This window comes from Rhynchophorus ferrugineus, unplaced genomic scaffold (genome assembly GCF_030347505.1).
Source record: "Rhynchophorus ferrugineus isolate W39M unplaced genomic scaffold, kcgeb_rfMv2 rfM1, whole genome shotgun sequence".
NCBI lineage: Eukaryota > Metazoa > Arthropoda > Insecta > Coleoptera > Curculionidae > Rhynchophorus > Rhynchophorus ferrugineus.
Window position 1 is genome coordinate 94,953,496 of NW_027472580.1, and position 19,215 is coordinate 94,972,710.

Sequence of the window (19,215 nt, forward strand, 5' to 3'; positions counted from 1 at the left end):
GTTGTCAGAATTCAGTTTTTAGAACACTCCAAGGACATACTTATGTATCCATTATTTTAATATATTTTTGTTTTATAAAGACATTTATATATGGAGTCAGTGATACATTAATAAACACTTCAAACAATATGTGTATTTCCGTTTCGAGAGAGAAAAATAGTTTGAGAAACGTATCAAACATATCTTGCAAGGCGCGAACCAGCCAGTATAGTTTGAAGATCGATAATGTATTGCTATGAAGACCATTCTGATCTAAGTATTCACGATTTTAACTACCTTAATTACGTCTATATTGTGTCATAGACGTAATATCGAACTAAATAACATTATTTAAAAAAATTGGAGTTTAGGCCTCATATGTTTTTTTTTGTGTGTATATTTAACCCTAATAACTTTCTTTCCAGTTATCAAATAAAATGGAAATTATTTTTAATATAATGGAATTAGTTGCTTTAACAAGAGCGCATGAGGTCTGCATATATTCCTACAAAATTCGAATGAAAACCCAACAGAAAGAATGAGCTTATAAAACTACCGTAAGAGCATATATTTTCAAAATACAAATAAATATATTAATTAAATACAAACCTTCAACATGTGCCAACCAAATCCTATCATGGAACCAGCCCAATTCAAGTATCTAGTTTCTTGCACATCAAATAGGTTGATGAGCTATAATTCACCAGGCTAAGGGTAACTTTTTTTATTGTATTAATCATCTAATTTTATAAATAAATATTATATAAATAGAAGTATATGTTATACATATGTCTGATAAATCAATCCCTTTAATTTTAGGTCAAGTTGAAAGTATCTTCCGACTAACCAGTACAGTTGCTTGACTTTGAATCTAATCCGCTCTGATTTTTGTCTAACATGATATTTACAATTTAACTTACCATTGAGGTGGATGCCGAGGTATTTAGCTGATTCTATCTGGGGAATCGGGCACCCGATAAATGATATAATAAGATTTTTGTCATTTCGACTCAACGCAAAATGAATATGGACAGATTTGGAGCTAGTAAGCTGTATTTTCCAATCTCTAGTCCATTTGTATATCTTGTTGATTTCTACTTGTACTGTTTCTACAATCTTAAGTAAAGATATATCTTTTTCCATGATAAAATTGGATATCTGATATTTAAATAAATAGCAAAAAACGTTTTAACCGCCGGTTTGTTAGGTTTTTTGAGCATGATTATTTGAGCAACATTTAAGCATTCCGGAACACGCTTCAGTCTCAAACAGGCATTGAATATGTATGTCAACATGATGATTGCTTTTTGTGGCAGCTTTTTCAATAAACCAGGTGAAATATCATCAATTCCAGGAGACTTTTTAGGATTGAGGTTGTTGTGAATTTTTATGGCGGTGAAAAAATCAGATTTACAGTTACAGCGGGCTGATAAACAGGCTTTATATCCGATAAAGATGCTATATTATTCGGTTGAAAGACGTTAGCTAAATGTTGTGTGAATAATTCAACATTTTCATCGTTGCATCGAACCAAAGTTTCATTGCTGTTTCTGGTGGAGCGGAGCCCTTACAACACTTTTGAAGCCATTGCCTCTCTTGAAAGGTATTTTCCCATGAAGAAGCAGTGTAAAATTAAAACACAGGACTGTTTTTTGGTCCACTGTTTTGAAAATAACATAAGTAGCGTCACTCTTAGCACAATAACTGACAAACTTATTAATAGAATATCATGAAATTTTAACAGAATTTGTTTAAACTAGCGCCATCTGTGCTACTATAATAATACTAACTAAAGAAGTATTTTAAGGTTATTTTTTTTAAAGGAAAATTCTTTAGGCTAGTTCATTTATCTGACACTTTAGTGTTTTTTAATACAAACTACACGATTCTTCTATTACAACGTTGATTGGTTTTTCGATAAAATTTATCAGACGTTATTGCCGTAATATGAACGAAAACTATCCGTAATTGTCTAGGTTTGAGAAAAAAACTTCGACTGCAATCTGATATTTCCAGTCGGTTTAATTGCTCTCTGTATAGTTCGGCCGGTTGTTTTCCGAAGACGAAGCCGAAGTAAGTTTGACGCGAACTTTTCCAACTAGAAAAGCCGTCCCCGACCTGTAGACACATCGTCTGATTTACGGAAACTTTTTCATCGATCGATAAAGTTCGGCCATTACCGGCCAAATTACCAGAGGCTCTCGTTTCTCGTTTTTCTAGGCCATTAACGACACCGCGGCGCTAAGAGAAGTTTTCCGCGCCGCTCTCAACCGCCCCTCCGACACACAGCTGTCGCTCCAGGTCAGATTTTTCCAAATAATAGAATTTTAAATTGTTCCACGAAAGAAAGCAAAGAAGTTCCTTTGTTTTGCTCTCCCGGACGTTTCTTCCTCCCCCCCCCCCTCCTCCTCTCTAAACGACGCTAGTGTTCTTTGTTCTATCGTGAAAGGGCTGCACCGTTTTTCCTTTGTCTAATCTTCTGGAAATATTTTTATTATTAATACTTCAGCTGCTTTTATGTCTTCTCAACAATAACATAAGAATGCTGTGAATTTGTTTTAGCAATTTTTTTTAAATTTGGATTCAAGGTTTTCTTGTGAGAAATGGTGTACCTTATTATTCTTCATATTTTTCCATCTCTACTCGCAGTCAATTGTGTGTCTGTTCAAACTTATTTTGTACATACGTCATTTAAACATCAAAACGTCGCAATGCTGCCGCATCAACTCTGAGTTTTAGTTCACTTGGGCTTTGACATACAACAAAATTCTAATCTAAATAAAATAATTGAACAAAATTGTTATGAAATAAATTTATTTTGACATTATAGTATATCTAAAAACTACAGTTAATTATACAGCCACAATAGTTTATAGGTTAGAGTCATAATCTCTTGTCACTATTGCTTTCAAGAATTTTGAATATGTCTGACAATCGGACGATTTTGGCAGGCTCTATTTAAAAAATAACAGTTTTAGATTTAACATTATTGAGTGATTCAGCATAGAGTTGTACATACAATTATAATAGAATGCATAGAATTTGGCGTTGAAAGTTGAATTCATTACTTTTGGCATTCGTTTCTGAAAAGAAATCTGCTTCCGAAATCCACCAAATACTTTTAGAAATGTATAGTGATGAAAAATAGTGAAAAATCAATACATTTTACGAAAAAGCAGCTGAAACTTTTAAAGTTCCTTTCAGATATGCATCCACTGTTGATGATTGCATGTTATTGGGAAGACCCAAAAAGAAAATGGCATTTCTAATCGTTTCATCATAGTGGATACATCGTTTGTCCAGAAAAAAGAAGAGCTCTTTGTGACCTTTGGTAACAGGCAATAAAAAAGATATCTATGATCACAATTCAAAAACAAAAAAGTGTAAAAAGTCATGGGTTATTCCAGGAGAACCATCTACATCGACACTGAAGCGTAATTTTCCTGGCCATAGACTTGCGTGCATATGAATCAGAAATGTGTAGCATATTGGCAGCTGCTAAAGCCTAATTAAACTATTGCTGCACATGCCTATCGATATTAATTGGATACGAAGTATTATTTCAAAAAATTAACAATGGTCAGTAACAGACTCAAAATCCTCCTCGTGCATGACAACGCACGGTCATGCGTCACAAGAATCACCATGTTGCCACCAGAAGAAAAACACAAAAGCTGTAAAAGATGATCGAAAATATTTTGGTTAATATATATAGCACCAATTTATATTAGCAAAGTGCCTTTTTAAAATAAAAACATCATTATCATACATACAAGCACCTAATAATTAATCTTATTAGCAACATTACTCAAACTGAATTATTTATTTAATAAGTTAATAAAAAGGAAAACAATATGTAAAACTGTATAAACTAATTAACTTCCCAGAGTTTTACTCATATATATATATTATAGACACTTTATTTCAATTAATATAAGCATATATATCTTTGAGATTTTTTACTATCTTTGAGATTACTACAATCTTCACTACATAGTATAAAACAAAGTCGCCTTTTCTGTCCCTATATCCCTATGTGCGCTTAAATCTTTAAAACTACGCAACGGATTTTGATGCGGTTTTTTTCAATAGATAGAGTGATTCAAGAGGAAGGTTTATATGTATAATACATGCATAATATACTAAGGCAACATTGCTAATTTTAGAGGTTTCTAACGTGATGTCGTAAATTAACCTATTTTTTTAGGCTTATTTAGCAATTAGCAAAAACGCTGCCTAACCCTACGAGTTAGATCAAATTAATGTACTACAGTATTGTACACCATAAAAAGGTCTACAAAAAAGTCCGCGATGGTATATGTTTATCTTTTAGGGATAACCCACATTAACCATATGAATTTAGATATTCCAAAGATAGCAGGAAATCTTCATAGTAAGTATAGGGGAAGAGGAATTGTTTTACTCCAAATTTAATGCGTGCAGGCCAAGGGCAGTAATGAATGAACCAAAAATACTGGATCGATTTTAATCATGTTTTCATTGAGTGACATAGGCATATATATTTTATGCCCGTGCAAAGTCGGAGCGGGCCGCTATGTTTTTATATACAACGTTCATATTTTTTCTGTAGTGTATTTAATTTAGTATCAGCATTGCACCCGTGCGAAGCCGGGGCGGGTCGCTAGTAACTTATAAATTAATTTATTACTACTGTTCTGTTGTATTTGCATTAATATACAAGCAAGGCGTATACGGGATTAATAAGTCAAATGAAACCATTTAAACTAATGTTAAGAATACACTTATACCCTAAAGAAGTTCGTGTAGTTTGGTTCTCTTCAATCTTCTGATTTCTTGCGTGTTGTCCAGTAGCTGTAGTGCTTCCACGTTGCTGTGATTGGATCACTTCGTGTATCCATTTGATTCCGAGATCATGGTGCAGCGCTTCTTTGGTTATGTAGCAATAAACGTTGGTAATTAATCATAGAACTTGCTTGTTTTTGGTGCACTATATTACTAGTTGATTTGATGGTTTAGTGCAACCCAATATTTGTATCCCATAAGTCCAAATTGGCTTTATGATCGATCTCTTTGGTTTTAGATCAAGTTGAGAGTATCTAACCAGTACAGTTGCTTGACTTTGTGTCTAATTTGCTCTGCTTTTTGCCTCACCTGATGTTTTCAGTTTAACGTACCATTGAGATATATTCTGAAGTATTTAGTTGATTCTGCTTGAGGAATCGGGCATCTGATCAGTGATATCATTAGTTTTTATTAATTCGCCGCAACGTAAAATTAACATGGACAGATTGGGAGTTATTATGCTGTATTTTCCAATCTCTAGTCCATTTGTAGATCTTGTTGACCGCTATTTGTAATTTTTCTATAACCATTATAACTGTGTCGTCAGCAAATGTTCCAGGTACTGTTTTGATGTACAGTCTTTGTATAATAGCCCTTTATATGCCTAATATATGGTTATAAACACATATTAAGTTTACTGTATTTGTAAATATTATTAATATATTGTTATATAATACTTTTTGATTTTTTTTTTCAGAAAGCACATTCGCTGTTAAGCTGGCAAAAGGATCCAGAGGACTCGGACTGAGCGTAACCGGCGGTATAGACAGCGCCGGTTCCTGGCCGGGCTTGGTTCGCATCAAAAGACTGTTCCCCCACCAGCCCGCCTCTTCCTGCGGCCTCCTGAACGTCGGCGACCTGCTACTGGAGGCGAACGGCGTGCCTCTGACAGGCCTAACAAATTATGTGAGTAAAATCCTAGCCCTAATTTCCGTATATTACGCGAAATTGCCACGCTGAAAATAAGTAGGACGTATAATAAGTTGTTGTTCGATAATAGATGGCGCTGTTTCGTTCGTCATTTTGTTTTTTAATTGATTTTCGAAGGAGGCTTTCTATCTCAAATGTATTGTTAATCAACAATAACATATTAGGTGAATATGTTGACTGTTTTGCGACATTTATTAAGTTTTTAGTAAAGAAAGTCACCATTTCCTTTATTTCATTGAATCTAAACTTAGCTGGGGCCATTTATGGCTGATTAGAGTGATGCCAATTTTCTACTCTCTTCGATCACTTTTGCGCAATTTAAGACAAATCTTTGGACTTTTTTATCCATTGTGAAAATCTCACTTAAGTTGAAGTGTCAAGTCCTAGACATTTTCTACTTATTTATAATTTTAGTTACTTTAACGTTATTGTTCTGTTTAATGACTGATATCAAAGTTTTGAAGTCTTACAATACATGAATACAGGTTTTCTTATATAAATTGATAATAGTGTAAATAACTATAAACGCAATAAAATAAACATAATTGATAAATTAGATAGTGGCAATTAATACACAAAAAAATAAAAATAAGTAAAAGTTATTATATTTAATATACAAGTATAAAATTTAAAAATATATATTTTTTTAACTATGAATAATAATTTATAGTATATCCAAAATAGCAATGAACTCACATCATCTCAATTTATGACGTCAAAACGTCGTAATATAATATACATACGCAACATTATAGTACATTTAATGCACATATTAACGAAAGACTTAAATTAAAATTAATTATACACAGTCACAATTAGGTTAGAGTTATTTTATTATCTTTTTTATTAATGTTTATTTACTTTAACTATGAACTAAACCTAACCAAACTAAACCAAACCATCTATGGTATCCCCTAGAGGCCTAATCCACGTAATTAACAATTGTATATCTAAGTAATGTATTTTATTTTCATTAGACAACATATTTATTATTTTATGTTAATTCTTGTTTCCTTTGTAGCTGTGTTTTCTTGTGAAGTCATTTTGATATCACTGTGTTTCTCCTTAGTTTCTTCTATGTACTGCCTGTGTACATTTCTCTTCATAAAATTAGATTTTGGTCACTGTATTATCCCTAATATATTTACATGTCCTAGAACATGTCCCTCGAAGAGATGTATATTTCTATGGATTCTTGATTACCATTCTTGATGACCTTCTAGATTAACATTTTCCTCTGTAAAGAAAAATTTTTTAAATTATATTTATATTGAATAAACTACTTATTTTTTTCATACATTTCATATATAATCTCGAATATAACTAACATGAAGGTATGTAGACACATTCCTTTCGGTGAATCCAAAATTACATTGTTTTTGTTTTTTTTTTTTGAGAAATTTTAGTCATGTGTTCATACTAATATTCAGTGCAGATGCAACCCAATAAAAATATTTCCAACAAAAGCCTCAGCAGCTTAATATTATATAAAAGTCTCAATACTTACCTCTCTAGCGTATTTTCGTAGTAAGAACGGGCTCTCATTATCTCGTTCTTGCTCGAAGTTCTATTTCTGGCTGACTATTTATTGGCCTCGGTATTTTCAACCAGAATAATCACAAATATTAAGGAGCAAATAAAATGTTGTCAAAACAATAAAAGCGCCAAAACGTTTACGGAATATACCAACCGGACGATTTTTGCAGACTGACTGGGTTACATGTTCGAACGTTTTAGACAGCATTGTATCTCTTTTTAATTAGAATAAAATTAGAAGGAATATTTTTGCAATATTGGTGCATATTTTTTTGGCACATATATGTAAAATATAGTACTGTATTTCAATATATAAAAAGCAAATACAATAAATTAGATACATACACTTTGGTATCACACAGGGATTAGACAAAATAATGTGAGCATCGTGCAATATGTCACATGTTGTTGTATGTATAGTCTATTCTAAATAGCACTGAACTCACGTCATCTGAGTTGATGATGTCAAAACGTGGCAATGTTGCCGCATCAACTCGTGAGTTTTAGTTCATTTTGGCTTTGGCGTGGTATGTCAAAATTCTAATATAAATAAAATAATTATACTGCTACATAATTATATTATTAAGTTAAAAAATACTGTTATAAAATTTAATTTATTTAATAACAGTATTTTTATTACAGTACATCTATTGCAAATGTTATCAAAGGACTTAAAACTACAATTAATTATACAGATACTAGCGACCCGCACCGGCTTTGCACGGGTGCAATGCTGATACTAAATTAAATACACTACAGAAAAAATATGAACGTGCTCCGACTTTGCACGGGCATAAAATATATATGCCTATGTCACTCAATGAAAACATGATTAAAATCGATCCAGTATTTTTGTTTCATTCATTACTGCCCTTGGCCTGCACGCATTAAATTTGGAGTAAAACAATTCCTCTTCCCCTATACTTACTATGAAGATTTCCTGCTATCTTTGGAATATCTAAATTCATACAATTTTTATTACATTACACATTTTTAAACGCAAATTTTAAATTTGTAATATCTCCCAAAATATTTGTTTAATTTACATGCTGTAAGGAACCATATTGATCTATATTAATTGCACACTGTATTTAAGGTACTTAATTCGATAAAGATTAATGCCATATTGCTTAAAATAGCTTCGTAAATAAGCCATTTTCTCACGTAAAAAGTAAACAATAAAAATGGTTAATGTGGGTTATCCCTAAAAGATAAACATATACCATCGCGGACTTTTTTGTAGACCTTTTTATGGTGTACAATACTGTAGTACATTAATTTGATCTAACTCGTAGGGTTAGGCAGCGTTTTTGCTAATTGCTAAATAAGCCTAAAAAAAGGTTAATTTACGACATCACATTAGAAACCTCTAAAATTAGCAATGTTGCCTTAGTATATTATGCATGTATTATACATATAAACCTTCCTCTTGAATCACTCTATCTATTGAAAAAAACCGCATCAAAATCCGTTGCGTAGTTTTAAAGATTTAAGCGCACATAGGGATATAGGGACAGAAAAGGCGACTTTGTTTTATACTATGTAGTGATAACAGTTTATAGGTTAGGGTTGTGTTTTATTATATTTACATATCACATGTGAGCTAGAGTTTCAGGCGCGTTTTTTTATGTAGTGGTATCAAATGGAGGCCTCATCCACCTAATTAACAACTATATATCTTTTACGTTTAATTTTATTACCTTCGGTACAGTGTTTCCTTGTAAAGTCGTTTTGATATCACTGTGTTTCTCCTTAGTTTGCTCCGTTGCTACCTCCCACATTCTTGATAAAATATAAAAATAGGTTTAATCAGGCTCAGGCTCAAGAATTGAACAGTTATGGGCTGATGCCGCGAAGAACTGTGGCTATTTTAAAAGCAACTGGGGGCTTAATACCTTATAAATAAATAAATATCGTGTATGTCAGAGGTTGATATTAATTTATCCTGTATATGTTCAAAAAAAACGGCATTAATGATTTACTTATGTTTAGGAAATTTATTTATAACAAAATACATCTTTAAAAAAATTGTGGAATACTTTTTCACACACCTAATATATATAAATCAAGCGGAAAAAAGGCTTCGCTTTGGTCAGGGCAAGCAGCCCCCCCGCATGCCTCCCCAACAAAAAGACCCTTTGTTATTTCGACCACGACCACCAACTTGCCTGTCGCAAAAAAGTCCTCGGATAAAAGTTCCTCGGACCAAAAGTGTCCGAGAGCCGGAGATTAATCGTCCAACTGAAATGCGATCAAGATGTCGCAGTGACCGGCGGACGTAAAAACAAAGACGCATCGCGGAACCGTCGGACGACCTCTCGACAAAAACCGATCGGCCGTTTCCGATTCTCCCCTCGGGCCCGTTACGCGACTCCCTCGTTAACGGGCGTCTTGTATCGGGTTGTCCGGAAAATGGTGGCGGTTTTTGTTTGGTCGGATTTAATGGCTGTTTTTCTGAGCAAATTGTTATTGTTTTGTGTCATGTCATGTTCGGCATAGAAACTGCTGATGACGATCTCATCGTTCGGTGGTGTTTCAAAAAGAATCCGAAAGCCTTGTGGGTAAACAACTTTGAAAGTTTGTGGAGAAATACTTTGGCAATAAGTTGGCTTATTCTAATCACATTCTCGCTGTATGGTCAGTCTGCTACAATTATTGCTCGAAGCACTAATAATAAAATCAGAAAATAGTAGGTTAATAAGAATGATCCTCAAACCAAAATTGAGCATTTTTGGCTGTGTGTATGGACGCATCATCTCGGAATAATTTGATGATTGAGGATGTCGAGATATTAATTTGCAGTAATCTAGCTAGTTATGTGAATGAGAGAACCGCAATTTTTTCGCCCAAATCATAACGGAACCTTCCCCATGATGGTTCTCCATATATAAGCCGGGTGTTTATAGGAAACAATGTACACAATCATTTATCGGACCAAAACATATTCTTCCAATTATCAGGTGTCCAGGATTGTTGCACCACTTTTTTGTTGTCGGCCCACAATACTTTTTAATCCATTCGTCATTCGAACATACCGAATTAAATCCCATATATTCAGGAGTTCCGCAAGTGTACTGGGTCCAGTACTGTATCTTCTGTATACGGCTGATCTGCCCACCACAAAAATAACTACTGTGGCAACATATGCAGACGATACAGCAATCTTAGCATCCGATGAAGATCCAGTCACAGCATCAATAAACCTACAAACCCACCTGGAGCAAATACAATTATGGTTGAAGACATGGCGCATAAAAAGCCAATGAATCAAAATCTACGCATATAACGTTTACCCTGCGTAGAAGAACATGTCCACCAGTGAATATCAATCATCGTCAACTCCCCCAAGCAGAGCATGTTAAATATCTTGGTATGCATTTAGATCGACGCCTAACCTAGAAGAAGCACATACTCTCTAAACGGAAACAACTGGGACTAAAATTATATCAAATGTATTGGCTCATTGGGCGCAAATCCAAGTTATCATTAGATAACAAGGTATTGCTGTATGAGTCTATACTCAAGCCCATTTGGACATATGGAATTCAACTATGGGGTACCGCTAGCATATCTAATATATCCATCATTCAACGGTTCCAAAATAAGGTGTTGCGTGCCATTGTTGATGCTCCGTACTATATTTCAAATAAAGTGATACAACGCGATATTCCTCTAGAACCTATAACGAGTGTAATCCAACGTGTTTGTGTGAAGTACTTCGAAAGAGTGTCAGTGCATCCCAATGTACTCGCTAATCAGCTAAATATGCGACGTGATAGTGAAGTGCGTAGACTAAAACGTTTAACACCACCTGATCTGATTACTGGACATATGTAGAGTTTAGAATAAGCATTAGAATAAGACTAATTAATTAAGATAGTATTTTATACAGAAGATTGCTTAATGAAGTGATTTTCTACATGCCATGTATATATAATATAAACAGAAGAAATAGTTATTGCCAATAGGGCAGATTGTGGACCCACGAAGAGTAATAAAAAAAAATTCGTCATTCGTCATTCGTCGATCTCCGTCAGTTAACTTTAGATTTCGCCCACTAATCCTCTTTGCTGATGATGTTTAACCATGTTTTTGCTGGGATGCTGTCATTACCAGATATTGCCCAATAATCTGGATTTAGTTATTAATGGAAATTTCTGTGATCAATTAAATACTGTTTCTATTTAGTTTATCTTCGCCGGCTTGGTTGGCGCAGTGATAAAGGTGACAGGACGGTCCACTATGTTGCGATAGTCGAGGGTTCGAATCCTGCTGAGACATGGTAGTAAATTTATGTTTGTTATTGTTTAATATTCGTGATTGTCCTAGTCAAGAGTGTAAAATTCAACGAGGAAAATGATCCCAGCCACGCCAGTAACCAGGCTGGGTAAGACCGGATGTCTCCTAGGATTATTTGCTAAGTTGGTCACTCGCCAGTCGGTGAGCTTAATGCCGAGGACCATCTTAAACTGTAGGTCCAGTCCAGATAAACCCTCGTTGGTAAAAAGGAGACTTTAAAATACAAAAAAAAAGAAAAAAAACCTCAAAATGAACCGGATTTGCCGGGCTAATTAAAGTTTCCCTGAAACTGAACCTTATTTTTTGAACATTAGTAGTAGTAATTAATTCTTACATCTCTCCCTTCTTGTTTTAAGCACCTTCTCGCAACCAAGGGAGGATTTTTATTCGACCGGTCGAGTGGGGGGGGGGCCCGAAGGAAACGGCCACGGCTATCTGCGATAATGAAGATTATACGATCATGACACGCGATTAGGAGGGTTGCAACACCGGGGTGGGTTTAAAACATTCGCCAACACGAAAGTCGTCAGGGCCGGGAAACGGGGAAATTGATATATATGGTTGTTTGTGAGGCGAATTTCGGAAAGTTAGACAGCCAACGGTAATAAATTAATTTAGAAGCGGTCCGTAACTTATTAGTGGTACACGCAAGCTCACTTGAAATTAAAACTCTCCACTGCGGACGGATCGCGCGTCGATACAAACATACTTTTATTGTTTTTGCATATTTACGACTGGTTTTATTTGTTCGATTCTCCATAGTAACTAAATTAGTGATGGGTGTTCGAATCGAACTTTCCTCATCGATTTATTTTAGAAAAAGTTAATTGAAAATAATTTTTATTATAATTTGTTATTATTTATTATTATTAATATTTTTATTATAATTTTATTGTTTTCTTGATATAAAAGATATATTCAAAATTAGTAATGGGTATTCGAATCGAACTTTTGTTATCGTTTTAATCATTTTTGTGATTTTTATTATCATTGTGATTAAGGATCCATTGTTTTCTTAATAGTCATTCAAGTTTTGTTGGTAAAAAATAAACTCCTAATTAATTTTACATATAAATATAAAATTTATAGCAAAGCAAAATATATATAAATTATAGAATTTTTTTTTAATTGAGTATGTCCAGCCCATATTAAATTTGTTCTCCATAGTAACAAATCCAAATTTATGATGTCAGCACGTCGCAATGTTGCCGCATTAGCTTAGAATTTTGGTGTATAACGTTTGCCGGTTTGTAATCACTAATGTTTTGAAGAATATTTATATTTGACAACAGGGTCAACCATTACCAACAACAATCGGATTTTATAGATTGATATGTTTTATATTCCAACACATCAGACAGCAGCCTGTCTCCTTCTAATTAGAATAAAATAAGAAGGAAAAATCAGCTCCGAGTTTAAAATCAATTTTACATTTTTACAAACTGTATTTGGCAGTATATTGATCTCATCTATGACAACACTTATAATTTGAACTATTTTTAATATGATTTGTTTTATTATCGTCATGACATTGTATTAGGGATGCCGAAAAAATATCGATATATCGATATTGTTGGCCCATATTCTTTTGACTGATATTTAAAAAAAATATATTTTTTGGTAAATTGAAGTAATTGTAACGAAATAACGTTTTTATTTATTATAACAGAATATCAACAAACTAATCGAAATGAATTGAAGTTTTACAATATTTAATTTTTAATCATCTATTTTATTTATTTGTGTCTTCATAGAAACTAAATTAGTAATATTTTAGAAGTTATTTTATTGTATTTTACTTTATTATAGATGTGATTATAGATTCATTACCTGTATTTAATCAATAAAAATTCGTATTCATCAAAGAGAAGCGAATTATGGTTCTGAAATAAACCTCTTTTTCGGCATATAAAAATAAAGCTCGGATCATATATATGAAATGGAATATTGCCGAACGTATCGTACGTACATCGATACAATCAAGCTTTAATTATTTTTGCATATTTACAAACGCGTTTTATTTACTCGACTTGCTACAGTAATTAAATTAGTGATGTGTATTCCAATACAATTTTGATAACATTTCGATATAAAATATATTTAATATTTCATTCAATTCTAAGATATTATTTTAAATGTATTTTATTTATTGTAACAAGAATTATTTTTAAAAGTATGCAATCTATACAAGTTTTCTCCAACATTTTGGTTTATTTCACAGTATCTCTCAAGGTCGTCGAGGTTTGGTCGTTTCTTCTCATTTCTTTCAATCTTCCACTGGCAACTAAAACAATCAAATTTGCATAGTCCATCTATAAGAGATCTAGAAGTAAATTAGGCATGTAACAATCAACATTTACGATCATTTAGAACAAGTCTTTAAACCAAATGAAACTAACCAAATGAAACTGAGTTTGAACATAATCTACTGATCAGTTAAAATCAAATTTGAAAAAATGCTATACCTACATATCAGTTTAGCTTTATGACCAAACATTCAAAAATTGTCCAGCGTTATTTAGACTATAAATATATTAGGTTATAAAAATAGGCATTCCTTTCGGTGACAACTTTTTTATTCTACTCGTATCTCTTACCACCCAACCTTTTCTTCAGGTTTAAAAACAAGTAGTTGTCTCAGAGGGCTAAGTCTGTAGAATATACTGGATATGGTAATAATTTATGGTCCAATTTATAGATTTTCTACTATGGTGACCAGACATGTGTGTACAGATGCATTATCTTGATGGAACAACACTTTTTCTTCGTCAAATGCGGTAATTTTTGTTTCAACTCAATATCAATCGTACCTTTTTTTAAGGAAATCGGTATGAGTCCGCTCAATTTATATGCCTACTGCCTCAGCCACCCTAGGTGCTTTCATTATCCAAAAGCAATCTATAGTCTGTTTAAATTTATTTTGTACATACGCCATCTAAATTTGTGACGTCAAAACGTCAACGTACGGCAATATTGCGGCATCAACTCAGAGTTTTAGTTCAGTTTGGCTTTAACGTACAATAAAATAATAGTTCAAAAATGTTATCAAATACAATTTATTTTAACATTATAGTACATCTAAAAACTACAGTTAATTATACAGCCACAATGCTTTATAGGTTAGGGTAATAAACTGTTATCACTACTGCTTTGGACGATTTGACAGGCTAGTTCTGTTACACGTTCTAACTTATCTGATAGCATTTTGTCTCTTTTTAACTAGAATAAAATGAGACGGAAAATAATGTCTGATTTTAAAACGAATTTTCAAATTGCGACAGGCATTAATACATTAAGCATATTGATGACGTATTTTCGAAAAAAACTTTTAATAAACTATATGGATTTTACCTACGATTTCTAGTGTGACAACTTCTTTTGATCGATCTGAGCGTTCGACGTCATCCATAATATTTATCAAGTCTTCCTCGGCTTTTGGTGATGGTTTTTTTGGAGATAAAATAATTTGTATGTATTATTTCCATTTGTGTTGTTAATCGAAAGATTCTCCGATGTGGATAGCTATCAAACACAAGCTAAGGGACGCAGATTGTTCAAAAATATCTCAGTAGTCTAGCAAATGATGGAAATTGAGGAAAACAGTGATTCGTTTAAAGGTATTGCGTGCGAAATTCAAGAAGTCACTAGTTTACAAGGGTATACATGATTTTGGAATGAGCAGCCAAAAGTTGTTTATAAGGTTAAATGCAGCGGCTTTCTTCTTTAAACTGATTCTAGTTTTCGAAATATTCAATAAATTCATTATTGTACAATATTTGAGTAACAACGACCATCTATTGGATTAAAAAGCATAAATCAGAAATTAACGAGGTTTGACTTGAGTCTTTTAGACTTCTTGGGATCTATTTCATGCATTAGGATCCAACAGTAATGGCTCGTCGTTGATTAGTACCAAAATATTTAGTATCGATATCTTGGCGTAGCCGCTCTTCATGCTCGTGTATCTCAACTTTTGTAGGAAAAATTTAAATGTGTGATAGATTTGTAACAAATTGTCGATTACATGTTTATAATCCGGTGATTTTTGGTTACCGAGTAAGTTTTTGTCGTAGCGTAAAGCGAAGTTCTTAACACATTTTTTGCACTTGTATCGCGACAAATTGGTAATTCATCATTGTCCGTACGTAGAACTGACTTCGACACTGATGATACGTCGGGATATTTATATTATATAGAGGAAAAGTAACAATAATCTGCATGGTTTTTCTGTTATCCCCATGAGGTTGGCATAGAGTGAATTTCGCCAAGTAACCACCTGTACAGCTTTGTTCTACACGCGTTGCAAAACAATTTCAGTACCGATGACTTGTCAATGTTTACCATTGCGGAACCACAGTACTACAAATACGCATTTTTCAAGATACAAGTTCCAAATGATTTTAATGCAACGTCGTCAGCTGACGGTCGTTTTACGGATCGAAGATCTGAGTTCAGGGCATCAAATAATTTTAAGAACTAAAAATAAACTTGTGTAATCAATCAGTTTTCATTAAAAAATCAAACAAACAGAGTTTAATCCGACTAATAATAGTAATAATAGAAATGGGAAAGAATTCTTTGAATCTAGAACACCGTTTAATCGACCGAAAGTCACGAAAATCCTTAAACCATTATCGATATCGATTTTTCAGGTCCATTTCCGCCCGTGTCGTATCGAAACCCGGCAATCATGGCACCGGTCGGGAATAATTTACAGGTACACACGATATATCGCGATTTCTCTAAAGTTCTCGCAATAACATTATCGGCCAGCGCGGAACAAATAAGCTCTCGCACTATCGATCAAAGGAGTTGCTGGAACGGCGGCCGTGGTGGGGGAGATTTGGAGGTTATCCAGTTCTGTTTTGCCTCCCTGGTCTCGCCAAAAACCCGCCAGTACGCCTAATTCGGAAATTTAACTCACTTTTGGACCGGTATCGGGCTCTCGGTTCGTTTTATTGGTTGCGTCTGATGTTTTAGTAATCACGCGGGGCCTTAAAAGGTTTCCCGTTTGTTGAGTTATTGCTATAATCTTAATTAGACGGCCAACAATATAATATATGGGCCGGTGCATTGGAGTTTTCCTAGCCAAACCGTAATATCGATCCAGAACGGCACTAATTCAGCTTGAACAGCGAAAAGATATCTATAATCCAGGCTGAATTGGAGAATTATTATTCGTTTATGACAACTTCTTTAAATTTTTTATTTAGATAATTAAAGTTTCCTTAAAAAAAAGTATAAAGTAAAGTATCGTAAAGTATATGTTAATTAAATAAGCGTGGTAAGTTACATATTCATTTACCCTATCAATGACACATACATATTTCCTTAATATGACATATCCACTAAATAGTTTGCTATAAGTTCATCCATAGTTCAATAAGCAACTAGATCTTTTTCATTTTTCCATTTACATTGCCCTATTATAAAAATAAGTCTGTGTGGAAACCAACAAGATGTGTAGTCTATCTAAAGTAGCAGTGAACCTACGCCATCTCAATTTATGACGTCAAAACCCCGCAATGTTGACACACGCGACCTGTTAAAACGTCACAATGTTGCCGCAGCAAATTAATTATACAACCACAATAATTTATAGGTTAGAGTTGTTTTCTTATATATACATTGAACTTTTACAACCGAAGGCCTAATTCACCTAATTAACCATTGTATATCAGAGTAATGTATTTTACGTTCATTAGAGAGCATATTTATGTTTTACGCTTAGTTCTTGTTTCCTTCGATGTAATGTGAAGTCATTATGATATTACTATATTTGTCCTTAGTTTATACCTTTATATCTTTCTTGATAAAACTACATTAAAATCATTGCCTTCTCCTTAATGTATTTGCCATATCTGCAAAACAGTTAGTAATATTTCTTTCCTCATACATTTTAACCAAATATTCATTTATATTCTGAATAATAGCACACATGCTCATAAAGCTTTCTATAATACAATTTCCTATAATTAAAGTATATTAATTGTATACTGATCTTTAGTTGTTTCCTCTTTCATCACCCTGTCTTGTTAACCTAATCCTAATTAAACCTAATCGATAGTTATTCGAACGTTTACCTTTTTCCATCAACTTTTGTTGTATTTACACTATGTTTATTATAATCTTGCCATGAGCAACCCAATGTACCATTCTGAAATATTCATGTCTCATTTAAATATATAAATTGATAGAATAATTCTTACTTGATTTTGTTATATGTTTTAAAAATTGTATTCTTTTAAAAGCAATATCTGGAAGTTCCATTAAATCCCTTCGTAGGTTATCTTTACACCACTTAAATCCTATGGTATCCAACAAGGTATAGGATGTTCTACATCCCTCAAATAGCTGTATATCTTTTGGCTGTTTATGGATACTTTCCAGACTAATTTTCTCCGAAATAATTTTACTAAATTATGTTTTTATACATTTTGTATATTTGATCTCTGAAACATCAAGCTAATCTTGATTCGTCACCTGTTCCCATAAACACGCTTTTTGGAAAAATTTTATAATTAAACTTAAAAATGACGTTAGTAAATATCACTTATATATTACTGTATAATAAAATTGTGACAAATAAATTGGTAATTATTCCTAGTTAATTATTGATAATAAATAAAAATTAGCCACCGATGTCCATTAATGGCTAATCAATCATGGAAACTAATTAGTTTTTTACCAAACTCATAAATAATTTAAACAATAAAAAACATTGTATTTTAATTAATCCACGGTTCAATAAATGTATTTTTTGTTGCTAGACAAGGTTAATAATACCAAAAATAACCTGACGGATATATGGTAGCTGATGAACAATATTGGAATTTCACCTAGAGCAAACATATAATGTTACAGTATTGTCCTGACGCCATATATTTTTTGATATTTTAAATTATACCTCTAAAAATATTTTTACTTTGATATTTCGGGACCTGAGTAAAATTGAATCTTTTACCAATGAAAATTCTATCTAGAATATCGTCTTCTAGTAGAAATGGAACTACTAATCATAGTTGTTATTTGTGAAGTTCTGAATATCACATGGAACTGTTTAAATTATATATTATTATATAGATTTTAGAGGTATTTTAAATTATACCTCTAAAAATATTTTTACTTTGATATTTCGGGACCTAAGTAAAATTGAATCTTTTACCAATGAAAATTCTATCTAGAATATCGTCTTCTAGTAGAAATGGAACTACTAATCATAGTTGTTATTTGTGAAGTTCTGAATATCACATGGAACTGTTTAAATGAGGTTTCAGACATATTCAAAACGTCTGGGATATGTTTTGGGACATTGATAATGTTAGTGTCTTTTATAATTCCCTTCGTTGACAAATTTTGCAGCAATTGTCCTGTTATTAAATCATAGCCTGGTGAGTTCTTTGGATTGATATCAACCGGGAATCTTCTTTCGGAGTAACTAATTGAATGGATAGACGATTAATTATATTCAATTTCACTTTCGTTTTGTTTGAAAGTTTTTTTCTGAATGGTCAACTAATGTTTCTGCTTTTTGTTGATTGTTACCCTATTTCTACGTTTATCTCTTATAGGTGGTCTGAACATCTATAGAGCACTGACTTTGAGTAAGCTGTACTATGGCTGCCAGAGTTACCTTTCTGCGGCTCC

General features: G+C 33.1%; 1 protein-coding gene across 3 annotated transcripts in view; it reads left to right on the top strand.

The window, feature by feature from the left end:
* The window catches only part of LOC143192862 (uncharacterized), a 180,611-nt gene that overhangs the window by 140,867 nt on the left and 20,529 nt on the right, over positions 1-19,215 (top strand). For all 3 annotated transcript variants that reach the window (XM_076398608.1, XM_076398618.1, XM_076398627.1), the window contains exon 13: positions 5,501-5,709. In XM_076398608.1, coding sequence (XP_076254723.1) covers positions 5,501-5,709 — 209 coding nt within the window. The remainder of the gene's footprint in view (positions 1-5,500; positions 5,710-19,215) is intronic.